The sequence below is a fragment of the Agelaius phoeniceus genome, chromosome 22 (assembly GCF_051311805.1).
Source record: "Agelaius phoeniceus isolate bAgePho1 chromosome 22, bAgePho1.hap1, whole genome shotgun sequence".
In the NCBI taxonomy this organism is placed as follows: Eukaryota; Metazoa; Chordata; class Aves; order Passeriformes; family Icteridae; genus Agelaius; species Agelaius phoeniceus.
Genome location: NC_135286.1, coordinates 4,863,644 through 4,879,338, shown reverse-complemented (window position 1 = coordinate 4,879,338; position 15,695 = coordinate 4,863,644). Strand labels below are relative to the sequence as shown.

The 15,695-nt window shown below is 54.0% G+C and overlaps 1 protein-coding gene across 6 annotated transcripts in view; it reads left to right on the top strand.

The window, feature by feature from the left end:
* The window catches only part of SCMH1 (Scm polycomb group protein homolog 1), a 64,003-nt gene extending 48,540 nt beyond the window's left edge, over window positions 1-15,463 (top strand). For 3 of the 6 annotated variants that reach the window (XM_077189798.1, XM_077189794.1, XM_054648369.2), the window contains 4 exons: window positions 3,142-3,273; window positions 10,195-10,398; window positions 11,395-11,537; window positions 13,070-15,463. In XM_077189798.1, the coding sequence (XP_077045913.1) occupies window positions 3,142-3,273; window positions 10,195-10,398; window positions 11,395-11,537; window positions 13,070-13,195 (605 nt within the window). In that variant the 3' untranslated portion in view covers window positions 13,196-15,463. The remainder of the gene's footprint in view (window positions 1-3,141; window positions 3,274-10,194; window positions 10,399-11,394; window positions 11,538-13,069) is intronic. The other 3 variants (XR_013185009.1, XM_077189795.1, XM_077189796.1) reach the window with 3 other exon arrangements.
* Window positions 15,464-15,695: the final 232 nt, after the last annotated feature.

The window sequence follows — 15,695 nt, the reverse complement described above, 5'->3', positions numbered from 1 at the left end:
CTCATTCCACTCCCTGCCATGGCAGGGACACCTTCCACTGTGCCAGGTGGCTCCAAGCCCCATCCAGCCTGGCCTTGGGCACTGCCAGGGATCCAGGGGCAGCCTCAACTGCTCTGGGCACCTGTGCCAGGGCCTCACCACCCTCAGGGAGGACTTTTTTTCCATAAATCCAGTCTAAATCTACCATCTTTCAGCATACAGGTGCACTGAGTGCAGGTGGATGTCACAGATGTCCACCTGAGCCAGGTGTGGGTGTGCTCTGCAGCCAGGGAGGAGGTGCCAGTGCACTCAGTGCAAGGTGCATTGTCCTACATGAGAAGCCCTAATTAGGAGTGGGCTGACCAGATGAGGTGGGTGGCTGTCACTGCTCATAAAGGTGTCCATGCTGATGGCCCTGGGGTGGCCACAGCACCATCCAGGCACAGCAGCTGAGCTGCTCTTCCCCCCAGGGCAGGGGAGGTGAGGTATCCCTCCCAGCTGTCCTGTCACTTGGACACAACCCTTTGTCCTTTCCTCTCAATCCTCACCTTTCTGCACAGTGTCCCCTCACTCTGTTCCTCTGTAGCTGAAACACAGACCCATCTTTGCCTTTGCACTGTCTCAAAACACAGAATGAGTTAAAAACCTCCCTTCATCCCTGCACTCCCCATCCTGAGGTGCACAGCCTCCTTTTAACCTAGGAAATTATCTGCTTGTTCTCAGCATCCTTCTCAAAGTGAGCATTTATCCACTGAGATTTGGGGTCCTTCCCTCTCAGATTATTTCCTTTTTGTGATCACATTCATGAGGTTTATGTCATTTTTGGACTGAAGACATTTTCCTTTTATTCATGATAATCTGAGTACAGCTCTGTCTGTTACTCCATTTCTTTATTTTCTTCAAACTTTTCCTTTAAAATCAAAATTCTGGTTTTGGTTTATCCTCTCATTAATTTACACCAACGTCACTTCTGATTCCTAGAATTAACTTCTATAACCTGACCTGTTGTGTTTGCATTACTTTTAACATCAACCACTTTAAGAAAAACCAAAAGGCCAAGCCAAAACCTGATGAAAAAACCTTTGTAAAGCATCACCTTGTGTTGTGGTTCTGTGGCTGTTGGGTGAAGAAGGTTGTGCAGTTTGACACAGGGCTGTCCAGAGACATTACCAAGAGCACGTGTTCCCCTCTGGGCAGTGAGGGGCAATTTGTTTTTCTGGCAATGTCACAGTGATTTTGGGTGATATGGAGTCCCAGGGCCTCAGTGCAAGCGGCTCTTCCATTTCCCTGAAGGATATTGATTGAACAGGTACCTTCTCCACCTTTGTGTTTCTCTTTAATCACCTCAGCCGTGCCCATCTGGTGCTTGCCCCACCTGTACCTCCCTTTGTTGGGCATTGTGCATCCCCCTGGTGTCACTCCCCGCCGTCCCTGTCACCCCTCCTGCCCCTGCTGCTGCCCTGTGCCAGCTCTCAGGGCTGCTCTGGGCTGCTGGTGGCTCCTGGCATCTGTGCAGAGCATTTCACCCCTCTGTGCCCACCCCAGAGCTCTCAGGGTGGCTGGAGGGCCCAGCTGGCACCTGTGTGGGGCAGCAGGAGGGCTCACCTGAGCTGGGACAGGCTCTGCCACCCCTGTGTCACTCACCTGGCTGCTGTCCCCATCAGTGTCAGTGCTTCCATTCCTTGTCCATCCACCACTGACCCCGTGTGTGCAGAGCTGTCCCAGCCCATGGCAGTGTCCTGTCTGCTGGGCAGGATGTGCAGAGTCCCATCCTTGGGATGGCTTTGGAGAGGAGCAGGGGGCTCCATGGCAGTGTCCTGTCTGCTCTGCAGGATGTGCAGGGTCCCCTACTTGGGATGGCTTTGGAGAGGAGCAGTGACAGTGCAGGGACAGTGCCATGGCAGTGTCTGCTGGGCAGGATGTGCAGGGTCCTATCCTTGGGATGGCTTTGGAGAGGAGCAGGGGCAGTGCAGGGACAGTGCCATGGCAGTGTCCTGTCTGCTCTGCAGGATGTGCAGAGTCCCATCCTTGGGATGATGGCTTTGGAGAGGAGCAATGACAGTGCCTGGGGGCTCCATGGAGGGGGAGATTGAAAATGGGAGTAGGGTTTAATCCAGCAACACAGAGGAGTTGCAAATCATCCAAGGCTTGTTTGCTAGTTGTCCAAGGGCTATGTGCATCTGAAAGGTGACAGTGGGATCAGCAGGAATTGTGTGGGATGAGCCATGAGGAGAAATGGAATTAAGTCAATTACAGGTGCTGTTTGGGTGAAATATGGCAAAACATGGCTAAGATTCTTTGTTAGTTTTCTCACCACTCTTTTTCTCTGGTAAAACCTGCAAACTCTGCTCTGTTGAGCCCTGCCAGATGTGCTGGATTGCAGCTTGAGCAGGTGGAGGGTGCCCAGGCTGGCAATGCACACAGGGCTCAGGGGACTCTGGCAAGACTGCATTTCCCAGGATGTCTCCACTCCTAAAAAATCCCCATCTGTGATGGTGTTCACAGGGGTGAGGGAAGAGAGGAGGATCTGACTCCATGTTTCAGAAGGCTGATTTATTATTTTATAATAGATATTATATTAAAACTATACTAAAAGAATAGAAGAAAGGATTTCATCAGAAAGCTAGCAAGGAATGATAACAAAAACTTGTGACTCTCAGAGAGTCTGAGCCAGCTGGGCTGTGATTGGCCATTAATTAGAAACAACCACATGAGACCAATCAAAGATCTACCTGTTGCATTCCACAGCAGCAGATAACCATTGGTTACATTTTGTTTCTGAGGCCTCTCAGCTTCTCAGGAGAAAAATCTTAGCAAAAGGATTTTTCATAAAATATCATGGCTACACCCATGTTTCAGTACCCTGTCATCATGAGAGAGAGCAAAACCTGAGTGAGAGGGGAAGCACCCAGCTCTGGCCATGGATCAGCTCTCACACAGGGTTTCCAGCCTCCATGAGAGGTCAGTGCCAAGAGTTGGGCTCTGCTGGGCAGAGTGGAAAAGCAGAAATCAGAATTCAGGGAAACTCAGGCAGAGCACCAGATCTGATAGGATGCTGAGACCTGCCCATCCTGAACTCTGAGTCAGAGTGTTTGCAGCACTTAAAGAAAAACTAACCACAGTCAGAAGTGTGACTAAAGAGGGCTTGTTCTCTTTTCCTAGACAGAAGCAGTTCCTTAGACGGCTCTCTGCAGGGACCAGGCCGGGGTACAAAGCGCTTTTCCCAAGATCCCCCTCCATACAGTGCTCCTCTCTCCCCCAAGTTACCAAAGAATGACCGTCACCCTTTGGAAGGTGAGCACAGCGTGTCTCTTCCCAAAGCTGCCTGTTCCCAGAGCCCTGTCCTGGCTGCTGCAGGCTCACATCTGCCCTGCCAAGCCCAGGGGAGGCTGCAGGGAGCTGCTTGGCTTGTCCCTGGCGTGGGTTGTGCTTGGTGTTCCAGAGGGGAGTGGATGAGTGTCGGGGTCTTTAGCTGCTCACAGTGTCCCCAAGAAGAGTTCAAAAGTCTCTTTTCCCAGCCCAGTGCTTGAAGAAGGAGTCAGGGCTCTTCATTTCTCAGTCTCAAGGTTGTTTATTGTTGCTTATCTGTAAAACATTTTCTCCTGCCCTGCCGAGGTCCATCCAGCAGGACAGTTCCAGGCACTCTGCCTGCCCCCAGGGCAGGGTTATGTCTTTATACTAAAAGCTATATGTACAATATTTACAATAACTTCCCAATACCTATCACCTCTGTTAGACAGTGAGCTTCTACTCTAAACCAATCCCAAAGTGCCACCATCACAGCAGAAGATGGAGGCCAAGAAGAAGAAGGAGAAAGGCTGCACACACCCAGTTCCCTCGATCTTGCCTCCTGAGCCCCTATACCAAAACCCCAAAATCTACTTTTCACCCCATGATAACTTCACTATTATTCTACCTTAACTATTGTGGCTTGCAGATCCTCATCTAAGGTTGGTAATTTGCTCCATGGCTCATAATCAAACCCACAGGTGTTATGGGCTCTGTGCAGGGTCTCTGAGCCCCCTGGCAGGGTCCTGGCTGTCCTGGACAGCCAGAGGGATGTGCTGGGTCCTGACAGATGAGCTGCTGTGTGGTGAGCCAGGTTCCCCACAGATGTGTCAGGCATGTGGAATGCAGCAGGAATTCCTCCTAAGCCTGACAGGCATCATCTCACACTGTATAATCTGGTTTAGCTTCCCTCGCTGTGCATGGCATTAACAGTGCTCAAACTGCCCAGCTGCCTCAATCTGATTTGTGGATTTTTCCCTGAGGGTTTGCTGCAGCCTGTTGTACAGATGCTGATGTGCAGCTGTACCCCAGGAACTTGCTGCCCTTTCCCAGGATCTCATCTTGTTGCTCACTGAAACAGCTGGGGGGGTGTCACTGGCTCCCTCAGCTCAGCCACTGCATTCCCATCCCACACTGCTGCTCCTTCCTCAGGATGCCACTGCTGCAGAAGCAGGAATTACCACTTTATTCCTTACTAAGCATAGGCACACTTAAAACCCTTCACAGCTGGGATGCAAGTCAGCAGCAGAATTCATCTTCCCAGGAAGAGGCAAAGTTTGCCCAGTTTGTTTATCATGAACTCAGTTATTTTAGCTGTGGGATCCATAGGTGACTCTTGCATGCATAGGTGGGAGATTTCCAGAAGATCCAGGTAGCTGGAGGACTCCTTGAACTGAGGAATCTTCATTAAATACACTCCCACTTTGTACTGAACTGCAAACCCTCATAATGCAGACTGAAGATTTAATCTTACTGGGGCTTTTAATTAATGGATGGTGAAATCTGCCAACATGTTAGTCACAATATTTTGTGACTGAAATCCCTGAAAAATTGCTGGAGACTCCTGGGCAGGCTCACAGTTCAGTGGCTTCGTGCTCTGTTGCTGTCCCTTTAGAATCCCCATTTCCCTGGTTTTGCTGGGTGTGAGTGCCAGCCTGGCACCACTGTGGGTGATTTTTGTCTGTGTCCATCACTGTGTCCTGTGCTCTGCAGGATCTCTGACCCTGCCTCTAACACTGAACTTGCCCAGAGCAGCTGGGGCTGCCCCATCTCTGGGAGTTTCCAATGCCAGGTGGACATTGGGGCCTGGAGCAACCTGGGACAGTGGGAGGTGACCCTGCCATGGCAGGGAGTGGGACTGGATGGGCTTTAAGGTCCTTCCCAACCCAAACCATTCCATGCTTCTCTGGTGGACAGTTTCTAGTGGCCTCATTACCTGCAGTGATTAAAACTGTACATTTGTCACAGAGCTGGTGTGTGGCACTGCCTCATCTATTCCAGCATCTTGACAGGTCAGAAACTGTCCCCAGAGCCCCCTCCTGTTCCTCACCTCCAAATGGGTGCTGGTCTCCTTGATTCCTCTCTGATGCATCAGCCACTGCCTTTGGTAACTGTTGGCACAGCCCAGCCCCTCCTCCTCCCCCAGCAGCTGGGACATGCAGTGTTCAGCCTGTTCTTGAAGAACTGGATTGCTCCAAAGGTTCACATGCCTTGGTTGGGTGGTGAATGTTGCCCACTCTGTATTGTCAGTGAAGAGAGAAGGCTTCCATGATGGGTAATTCTAAGGAGGAGCCTTCATTAGGTTCCTACAAGATTGATTCTTTGTCTGCTTCAAAGTCTATTCAGTTATCCCTTGGCCTTTGAGTGGGTTGTGCCATCTGGATGCCAGAATTCTCCAGCCTCTTCCAGAAGAACACAGACAAGTGGGCAGGAAGTGTGTCTGCATGTGAGGGGTGATCCTTCCTGCAGCAGCTTGGTCTGCTTCTGTTCTTCATCCAAGCAGGGAGCAATGAGGTTCAAATTCCATCTAGAAATTCATTCCTATCCCACAGCTAAAAGCTGTAATGAATACATTCTCCTCCACCGTGAAATTGAGGTTCAGACAGGAATATTTGCATTTCAGAGGATATATTTTAAGAATATGCACCTGAAATCCTCAGATATTGAGTATTTCTTGAGCAAGGCACATCTTCTCATGGGAATGAACTCTGTCTCAGACAGCAGCTCCTGAGCACATCCCTGTTTGCCATGTGGAAGGCTGTGAGCAGCAGTGGGACATCTCCATTCACTCTGCATTTGGCAAGAAGCAGAGACACTGAGGAAGGGATCTCACATATTACATTGTTTTTCCTCTTGCATCCAGTGGAGTTTGTGTGGCTTTTTGCTGAAACACTGCAGTCCCAGCACAGTGGGATCCCAGCCCATCACTTGCTGGAAGCAGTGGGTGTTCAGGAGTAGTGCAAATCACATTTGTGCTTGTGGCCAAACTCCCATGTTTTAGCAGTAAAGTGACACTGTTGAGTCTATAGCACTATTTGTTTAATTAAACTTTAATTATCTGCTCCCTGCCTCTCCACCACTAATTGTGGCATGTTTCCCTGCAATGTGCCAACTGCCAGCCTTTAGTTAAATCTAACAGTGTGTGTAAGTTAAATCCTGCCTAAGGATCAGCCACCTCCTCCTCACACTCTGTTTGTCAAAGGTGAAGGATCCTGGGTGTTGCCTGAGTACCTCATCTACAGATGACTCCCAGGGGCAGCAATCATTCCCCTCTTGCCTCATGTCCTTCTCCCTTCCCTGCAGGTATCACTCACTGAGCAGTTCCCTGTGTACTTGTGTTTTTAGGAAAACCCTCACTCCCTCTTGCACTGAGCCTGCCACAAAGCCCCCAGTTCTGCTGCAGAGTTCCAGCCCAGGCAGGCTGTGCCCTGTGCAGGGTTAGGGAACCTGGGGATCACTGTGTGCCTTCAGTTTTAGCTCCTGGGCAGAAGCACATCGTGCCCCCAGGTGGCCCTGGGGTGTGATCAGCAGCTGTGAGGACAGGATCACATATTTGTGTTTGCAGAATGCATCACAGCTCATTCCTGTCATGACACTGTTCATTGTTGAGTGAAGTCATTTCTGAGGGTGAGTTCTGGATCCTCAGCCTTGCACTGACAGAACCTGTGCATGTGCTCTCCCAGACTGGGCCTGAGACTCCTTCTGCTGCCACCAATCCCTGCTGAGAGCTCTGGGGTTTTTGGGAGCACTCAGACACGTGTTTGTGTCACCCAGCACATCTGGGTGAGTGTCCCAGGACCTCCTGGCCAGCTGCAGCTCTCTGTCACCCCAGAAGGTGCTGGGATGCACAGCTTGGACCTGTTGCCATGCCCACAGCCACTGTCCTGTGACAGCTCAGGGGGCTGTGCCCACTGACCCTCTCCTGCCCTGTCCTTCCCTGCAGTCAGAACCCTTCCCCAGATGTTTCATGGGAAGTGTTTTGGGGTTCAAACAGAACTGTCCTGTTGAGGAGTGTGAAAAACGTCAAGCACTTGTTTTTAAAATTTTAAAAGCTTAATAGTAATAAAATGGTTATAAAAATAGTAATACAATTAGAGTAATAATAATTAGGACAATTTGAATTAGGAAAATATGAGACAATAGAGACAAAGAGTTACAGACAGTCCAGGTACCTTTTCTGGGCAGCACAAGCCCGAAAAAGGACCCAGGTTAACAGAGGATTAACCCTTAAAAACAACAGCCTGTTGCATATTCATGCACCTCAGACATGATGCATAAATTCCATTCAAACACAGGATTCTGTCTGGGCAGTGTCAGCTTCTTCCTCTGAATCCTAACAGCGCCTTCGAGGCAGGAAGAAGTTCGTTTCTGCTGATAAGAGGGCAATAAATTCTTCTTCTCTGAAAGATTCAGGTGTCCTGTGGCTGCTATCTTGCTGTTAGTCCTTTAAAAAAAGTATCCTACATAGCATAGTTTCTATTTTAACATTTTTATAACCTAAAACTATATTTAACACACTACTTAAGAGAATTAATACGGCATCACTTTCTAACACAACACATCTAATATTCATTTGAATATTTGTGAAAAGCCAATCATAAAATACATGCATTTTTCACAAGGAGGAGACCAAATGTAGTTTGAAGCAGCTGCAGTGGAACCCCACTGGTGTAAGTGACACCCACAAGTGGCTCTGGCTGGGCAGGGATCTCCACCCAGGCCAGACCAGGGCAGCCAGCTCTGCTTTGCATCCAGTCTGGGGCTGAAATGCAATGGTGGGAGTGCAGGAGGGGTTTGGAGTTATTCAGGAATAGCCATGAGTCAGCAAACCATTTTTTATGCATGCAGAGCAGGTGAGAACACACCTGTCCATGGAGGAAGAGAGTGACAAGAGGGCCAGCACAGGTCACAGGGGTAACAGTCCACACCAGCAGGTTGTACAGGAGATTTTAAGGCTGTGCTGCTGTTTCTGGGCACATCCCAGAGACCTAAAAACAAACAAAGGCAGCAGTGCCTCAAGTGCAGAGTGGCAAAGCCCTGGGGTGAGAGCAGCAATTTCCCAGTGATAGCCCCACACAGGGCTGGGCTGGGAGCAGCAATTTCCCAATGATAGCCCCACACAGGGATGGGGTGAGAGCAGCAATTTCCCAGTGATGGCCCCACACAGTCCTGGGGTAGGAGCAGCAATTTCCCAGTGATAGCCCCACACAGGGATGGGTGAGAGCAGCAATTTCCCAGTGATAGCCCCACACAGGGATGGGGTGAGAGCAGCAATTTCCCAGTGATGGCCCCACACAGGGCTGGCCAGCAGCCACACAAGGGTGTTCCCATTTCATGTCCTTACAGTGTGAAGCCCGGGCAGGTCAGGGCTGGACCAGCTGAGCTGGCCTCTGATCTCTGCTCAAACACAGGCAGCAGGACCAGAAGATCCCAGCTGTCACAACAGTGCCACAGTTCACAGAAACCAGAGCAAATGAGGGGTAGCCAGCCAGGAGATGCTGCCCCAGTCAGTGGGACCCAATATCTGCAGCACTTGGGAACCACTTCAGGCTCTGGCAAGCTGCATTTCCCTTCACTGGAGCATCAGCATTACCTCAGCAGGGAACTGGGAAAATCTCAGCAGCTTCTGGGTCTCTCAGGCTGCAGATCCTGCACCCTCACCATGACCCCCAGCTCTGCACAGCAGTGCTGTGCTGGCTTTCACCTGCTGCTCCTGGAGTCTGGGAAGTGCCAGGGAAGAATCCCAGGGCCTGGCCAGTGCTCAGGCTTCCTCAGCCTTGTCAGCTGCCATGGTGCTGGAGTGGCAGCAGCTCAGGGCTGTGAGCTGCCCTCAGGACCCCTCAGGTTGTGGTGGAGGAGCTGCAGCTCCCAGCCATGTGTGCTGGCAGTGCTCAGGCAACGCCCCTCACTGTGGAGCTGCTGCCTGCCCTCTTTGGCATGTGGTTCATCATAAAGAGCACTTGAGGGTGGCTCATGAGGCACAAGAACCACCTGGGCTGAGACTCAGCTGTGCCACAGTAAAGCCTGCAAAGGTGGCCCTGCAGTGGAGCAGCACAGACAGATCTTGCTGCCTCAGCCAGTGCAGCCTGGACAGCCTCCCCAGCCCCTCCATCCCAATAGTACCATGGCAGCTGCAAATTCAGGGCATTTCTGGAGAAGATGAGGAAGCCACCATTGCTCTGACACCCTGCCTGGGGAGGTTTTAGAGGCCCAGGCCCTCCTGTGCGTGTTCCAGTAGAGGGAATTGGCCTCTGATGTGGTTAGGCTGGAAAAGGGCCCAGCAGGAGCCCAGGAGGGATGAGCAGCTCATCACCAGCTTTTGGGGCAGCTCATCATTGCTTTTGGGGCAGCTCATGACCAGCTTTTGGGGCAGCTCATCATTGCTTTTGGGGCAGCTCATCATTGCTTTTGGGGCAGCTCATCATTGCTTTTGGGGCCAGAGGAGCAGCAGGGTGTGGGAGCATTGCCTGGCCCTGATGGCACAGCTCCCTCCTGCTCTGCATGTGTCTGCCACCCAATGCCAAGCCCTTGGTGAGGTGCAGGGTGTGACCCCTCAGGGAGCATCTCCTCCCCTTCTGTTCAGGGCTGTCTGTGAGTCCTGTGTCCGTTGGCATCCAGAGGTGCCCCTTGGCCACAGAGGGGCCCAGGGCAGTCAGGCCTCAGTGCTGGTGGTGGCATGAGCAGAGTAGCTGAAGAAAGGAGCTGCTGCTCCAGTTTGGGACCATTGTCACTACACTGGTTGGACTGGCACTGGCAGATGGTGACACCATTGGCAGCTGGTGAATGCCAGGGCTGTGGCAGGGCCTGGTTTGATCCCTGAGCCCAGCCAGGGCTTGGACCCAGCCATGCTGCTGTGGCTGTGCCCCACACGGGAGCGTGGCCATGGCATTCGGGTGGGTGCACTAACTGCAGCTTGGTGCATTCCAGGTGAAACCTTTGTCCTGGGAGATGGCCTCCCAGGGCCCTTAGAGCCTCGCCTGGACCCCATGGACTCTGCCTTGAACTCAGTCAATTCATCCAGCCACAGCAGGAGCTCCAGAGACTTTCGCCTGCCAGGATACAGGCACCTGCAGCAGCCCTGCAGCCTCAGCCAGGGCAGCAGCTCTGCCCTGCGCAGGCTGAGCTCTGGGGGTAAGAGCTCAGAACAGCCCTGAGCTGTACCTGGGGCAGGGAAGGGCTGGGCTAACTCCAGTCACAGCTCTCTGAGTGCAGCAAGTGCCAGAGGCTGGGCTCTGCACAGCCAGCTGGGTCTGTTAGGTGTGATGGCACCTGGCAGTGTGGACAGGTGATGTGGACAGGTGACGTTTCTGCTTTGCCTGGTGACTGGGTGGACCTGGAGATCAGTGGGGAGAAAGGAACAGGCAGGAGCTGAACTGTGTCCAAGTGATAAATGGGTGTCTGAGTCCACAAGGATGGATTGAGAATGGCTGGGGAGTCAAAAGTTGCCTGGTGGGGCAGGGAGGATGGGCAGATGCATGAATAGCACCTCTCTGTATGGGGGAATGGGGGCAGGAGAGCTGAACTGCTCATTGCAGCATGTGGGGTCACAAATAATGTCATTTTAGGTGCATGGCATCAGTAAAAGCCTCTGAAAAGCTCAGGCTGCTGCTGCCTCCCCCACACATTTTCAGGCAGAGCTGAGACAAGGGGCTGGGCACGCTGGGAGCAGGACTTGTGCCAGCTCAGGCTGGGAGGTCACCTGTGGGTTCAGTCCATCAGAAGATGCAGCCAGTGGAAGCATAAACCAGCTTGGCTGTGTTAGATGTGCTAAAGGTGTTGGGAGGGGAGGAGGAGCCGTGCTTGTGGAGACACCTGGGAATGGCAGGGGATGTTCTGCTGAGGTGGGAAGTGTCTGCCCATGGACAGGGAGGAGTGGGAGCTGGGACCAAACAAGGGGAGTGGGGCTTGAGAGAGGGGACAAGAGCTCAGTATAGAAGGCTGCCCTGAAAAGTCAGACCTAAAGAGGGGGAGTAAGGTTTGGGTGCCAGAGCTGTGCCACAGGAATCTGGGCCTGGCCCTTGCTGTGTCTCTGCCCTGCTGTGGAGAGGAGCTGAGTGGTGGTGGGCTGAGGGCCAGTGGCTGGGGCGGTGCCAGGGAGCCCCAGTAACGGAGCTGTGGCTTCCCCAGGCTCGGACAGGTACCCGGGCTCCCGGGACAGCTCCCGCCTCAGCAGCCGCGACCCCTCGGCCTGGACGGTGGAGGAGGTGATGCAGTTCATCCGCGAGGCAGACCCGCAGCTGGGCCCCCACGCCGACCTCTTCCGAAAGCACGTGAGTGTGCAGAGCTTGGGTTCATGTGCAGAGCTCTGGGTGTGCTTGGGTTCATTTACAGAGCTCTGGGTGTGTTTGGGGTTCATGTGCAGAGCTCTGGGTGTGCTTGGGGTTCATGTGCAGAGCTCTGGGTGTGCTTGGGTTCATGTGCAGAGCTCTGGGTGTGTTTGGGGTTCATGTGCAGAGCTCTGGGTGTGTTTGGGGTTCATGTGCAGAGCTGGGTGTGTTTGGGGTTCATTTACAGAGCTCTGGATGTGCTTGGGTTCATGTACAGAGCTCTGGGTGTGCTTGGGGTTTATGAACAGAGCTCTCTGTGTGTTTGGGGTTCATGTACAGAGCTCTCTGTGTGCTTGGGTTTCATGTGCAGAGCTCTGGGTGTGTGTTTGGGGTTCATGTGCAGAGCTCTCTGTGTGTTTGGGCTTCATTTACAGAGCTCTGGGTGTGCTTGGGGTTCATGTACAGAGCTGGGTGTGCTTGGGGTTCATGTGCAGAGCTCTGGGTGTGCTTGGGGTTCATGTGCAGAGCTCTCTGTGTGTTTGGGGTTCATGTGCAGAGCTCTGGGTGTGCTTGGGGTTCATGTGCAGAGCTCTCTGTGTGTTTGGGGTTCGTTTACAGAACTCTGTGTGTGTGTTTGGGGTTCATTTACAGAGCTCTCTGTGTGTTTGGGGTTCATTTACAGAGCTCTCTGTGTGTTTGGGGTTCATGTGCAGAGCTCTGGGTGTGTTTGGGGTTCATGTGCAGAGCTCTGGGTGTGTGTTTGGGGGTGTGCTACATCTGGAAGGGGCAAATCACACCAACAAAATCCACGAGACTCAGAACACAGCAGCACTTCAGGCCAGATGTGTGGGGATTACCAGTTGTGGGTTTCGCTGGGTCTGGATTGAAGGCACTTGAGACAGTAGTTCATGTTGGGACTCAGGTGTTTATTATTTCTGATCAGTAAAACAGTCTCACTGCTGTGAGTTCTGCAGCTTTTCATTAGAAGGCACAAAATGGCCAACAATCTCTTGTTCCAAGGTCTTTTAAGACTAAACTATCCAATTAAGAACTGACACCTGGATTATTTTCCCTTTTAACCCAATAACTGATCCCACAGAGCCCACAATGCAGACTTTTCAGAGTGGATGTGGGGCTATCTGTGCTGTCAATGCTGGGATGTCCATACTGGAGTCTCCATACTGGAGTCTCCATAGTGGGGTCTCCATACTAGAGTCTCCATGCTGGGGTGCCCATATTGGGGTGTCCATAATGGGATTCCTCGCTGGGATGTCCATGCTGTGGTGTCCATACTGGGATGTCCCTGTTGGGATGTCCATACTTGGGTGTCCATACTGGGATCTCCATACTAGAGTCTCCATGCTGGGGTGTCCATAATGGGGTGTCCATGCTGGGATGTCCTCGCTGGGATGTCCATGCTGTGGTGCTGCTGAGCAGGCCTCTCTCACCCAGCCCTGCTGTTGCATTTTGGGCCTGGCTCAGGCAGGGCTGGGGCTCCCAGGTGCCATCTCGAGCTCTGTGGTTGATCCTTGCAGGAGATCGACGGGAAAGCCCTGCTGCTGCTGCGCAGTGACATGATGATGAAATACATGGGGCTGAAGCTGGGGCCAGCCCTGAAGCTCACCTACCACATCGACAAGCTAAAGCAAGGCAAGTTCTGAGAGGACTCCTGGCAGGATGGATCCCACCCGCGCTCCCGGCCGCCCCACCCGCGCTCACCTGCCACAGGTTCGCATGCACACACCCCTTCCGCCGCAGCAGACAGACAGACAGACGGACAGACGGACACTCCCGACGCCAGCCGGGCCCTCGGGGCCCCGCCCGCCCCCGACAGAGCTCAGGAGGAGCCCGGCACAGCCGGGCCCTGCACCAGGCTCGAGCTGTGGGCATTGGCACAGCCGGGCTCTCACCAGACACGGGCTGGGGGCATTGGCACAGCCAGGCTCTCACCAGGCTCGGGCTGGGGGCATTGGCACAGCCGGGCCCTGCACCAGACTCAGGCTGGGGGCATTGGCACAGCCGGGCCCTGCACCAGACTCGGGCTGGGGGCATTGGCACAGCCAGGCTCTCACCAGACTCGGGCTGGGGGCATTGGCACAGCCAGGCTCTCACCAGACTCAGGCTGGGGGCGTTGGCACAGCCAGGCTCTCACCAGGCTCGGGCTGTGGGCATTGGCACAGCCAGGCTCTCACCAGGCTCGGGCTGTGGGCATTGGCACAGCCAGGCTCTCACCAGGCTCGGGCTGTGGGCATTGGCACAGCCAGGCTCTCACCAGGCTCGGGCTGTGGGCATTGGCACAGCCAGGCTCTCACCAGGCTCGAGCTGTGGGCATTGGCACAGCCAGGCTCTCACCAGGCTCGGGCTGTGGGCATTGGCACAGCCAGGCTCTCACCAGGCTCGGGCTGTGGGCATTGGCACAGGCCGGCCCTGCACCAGGCTCGAGCTGTGGGCATTGGCACAGCCAGGCTCTCACCAGACTCGGGCTGTGGGCATTGGCACAGCCGGCCCTGCACCAGACTCGGGCTGGGGCCATTGGAAGCCGAGGTGTCTCCCCTGCTGCCCAGCCAGCGCCTCTCCATGAGCTCAGTCCTGCTTCCCTGGATGGAGCAGCTCCAGCAGGGCCCCTGGGGCCCCGGTGTTTGCCTCAGCTCCTCCCTGGGCCTGCCCAGCCTCAAGGGGCTCAGTGCCCCCAGCCTGCCCTCAGCCCCGTGGCACCGCAGCGAGCTCAGAGCCTTGGCCAGCCAGCCCTGTCTCCAAACTGGGGGAGCCCATCCACCCATCTCTGCCTGCCCCCAGCTCCTGACCTGGCTCCAGCTGGGCACACTGGGCTGGGGGTGGAGGCTTTCATATTTATTCCAGACTGGAGATGCCATGTGGGAGCATGGAGAGAGCTGGGAGAGCTGAGCAGGGCTGGGCCTGGCCTGCCCCTGGCACGGATGGGCCTGGGCTGGTGTTGGAGGCTGCCTGGATGCTGCAGGACTCAGCTGATCCTTCTCGCCTTTTTTTAATTTTTGTTTTAATTTGGATTTTTTTTTTTTTACTAAGGAGTTGTCTGTTTCAAACGATGAGATGATTTTTCTACCTGTGTTGAACTCACAGCTCTTGGTGGTTTTTTAGCCAGAGCTGCTAAGGTTTGTCTTCCCAGGGGCACTCCTGCTCCTCTAGTTTTGGTCTGTCCCAGCTCAGCGTGTGTGAGGGTTTTGGGTCTGGCCAGAGCATCCCAGGATGGTGACCTGTCCTGGCATTGCTCTTCCTGTGAGGGCTTTGTGAGGGCTGTGAGGGCTTTGCCCTTCCCGAGGCACCTACTGGTCTCAGGCAGTTTAATGTATTTATTTTTGATGGCACTTGAGTGCTTCCCATGGTCCCAGACAGGTTTCTGCAGCTGCACGAGGAGTGTCAGAGTGGAGCCACCAGCTGTGCCACCGCAGTGTCCCCTGGACAGCAGCTGCCACCCGGGGCTGCCCAGACCCTGCAGCATCACAGGCACCAGCGTGGCCTGAGCTGGGACAGGGCTGATGGTGCCAGCACAGCCCTGTGTGTGCCCACACACACCTCAGCACGCTCCCCCTGCAGTGACCAAAGGGCTGGGACAGAATCTCCACTCCAAGCACTTCCTCTGCATCGGAGCCACAGCTCACAGCCTCCCCTGCAGCCTCGAGGGCCTGGCCAGCAGCAGGATGGGCCCCTGTGGTGACCAACCCTCCAGGCTCTTGCACTGAGTCAGGTTTACCCCTAAGGGGCAAAGTTGCAAAAAAAAAAAAAAAATACCCCAAACCCCAAAGTAATAAAAAGGCAAAATGGCTTTTGTCCTGTAGCAGCCTGTGCTGCTCATGGGGCCCTCGCTGTGACCTGGCCCCAGGGCCAGCCTGTGCTTTCCTCTGCACTTCTTTTACGTTGATTTGTTTATAAATAAAAGGATACCAAGTTCCTCCCCGTGGTTTGTGCACTGATGGCAGCGTGGGACTGAGCCCCGGCTGCCCCAGGCAAGGAGGGAGAGCGGGGCCAGGGTGGAGCTGGGGGTGATGGGGAGGCCAGGGAAGCACAGCCTGGCCTCCCTGAACCACGGGGTGCCCTTGGCTGAGGGTGCTCCCAGGACCTGTCCCAGCCTTGTTCCCAAAGCCAGAGCCAGGGCTGAGGCTGCTCTGGGGACAGCAGTGGTGG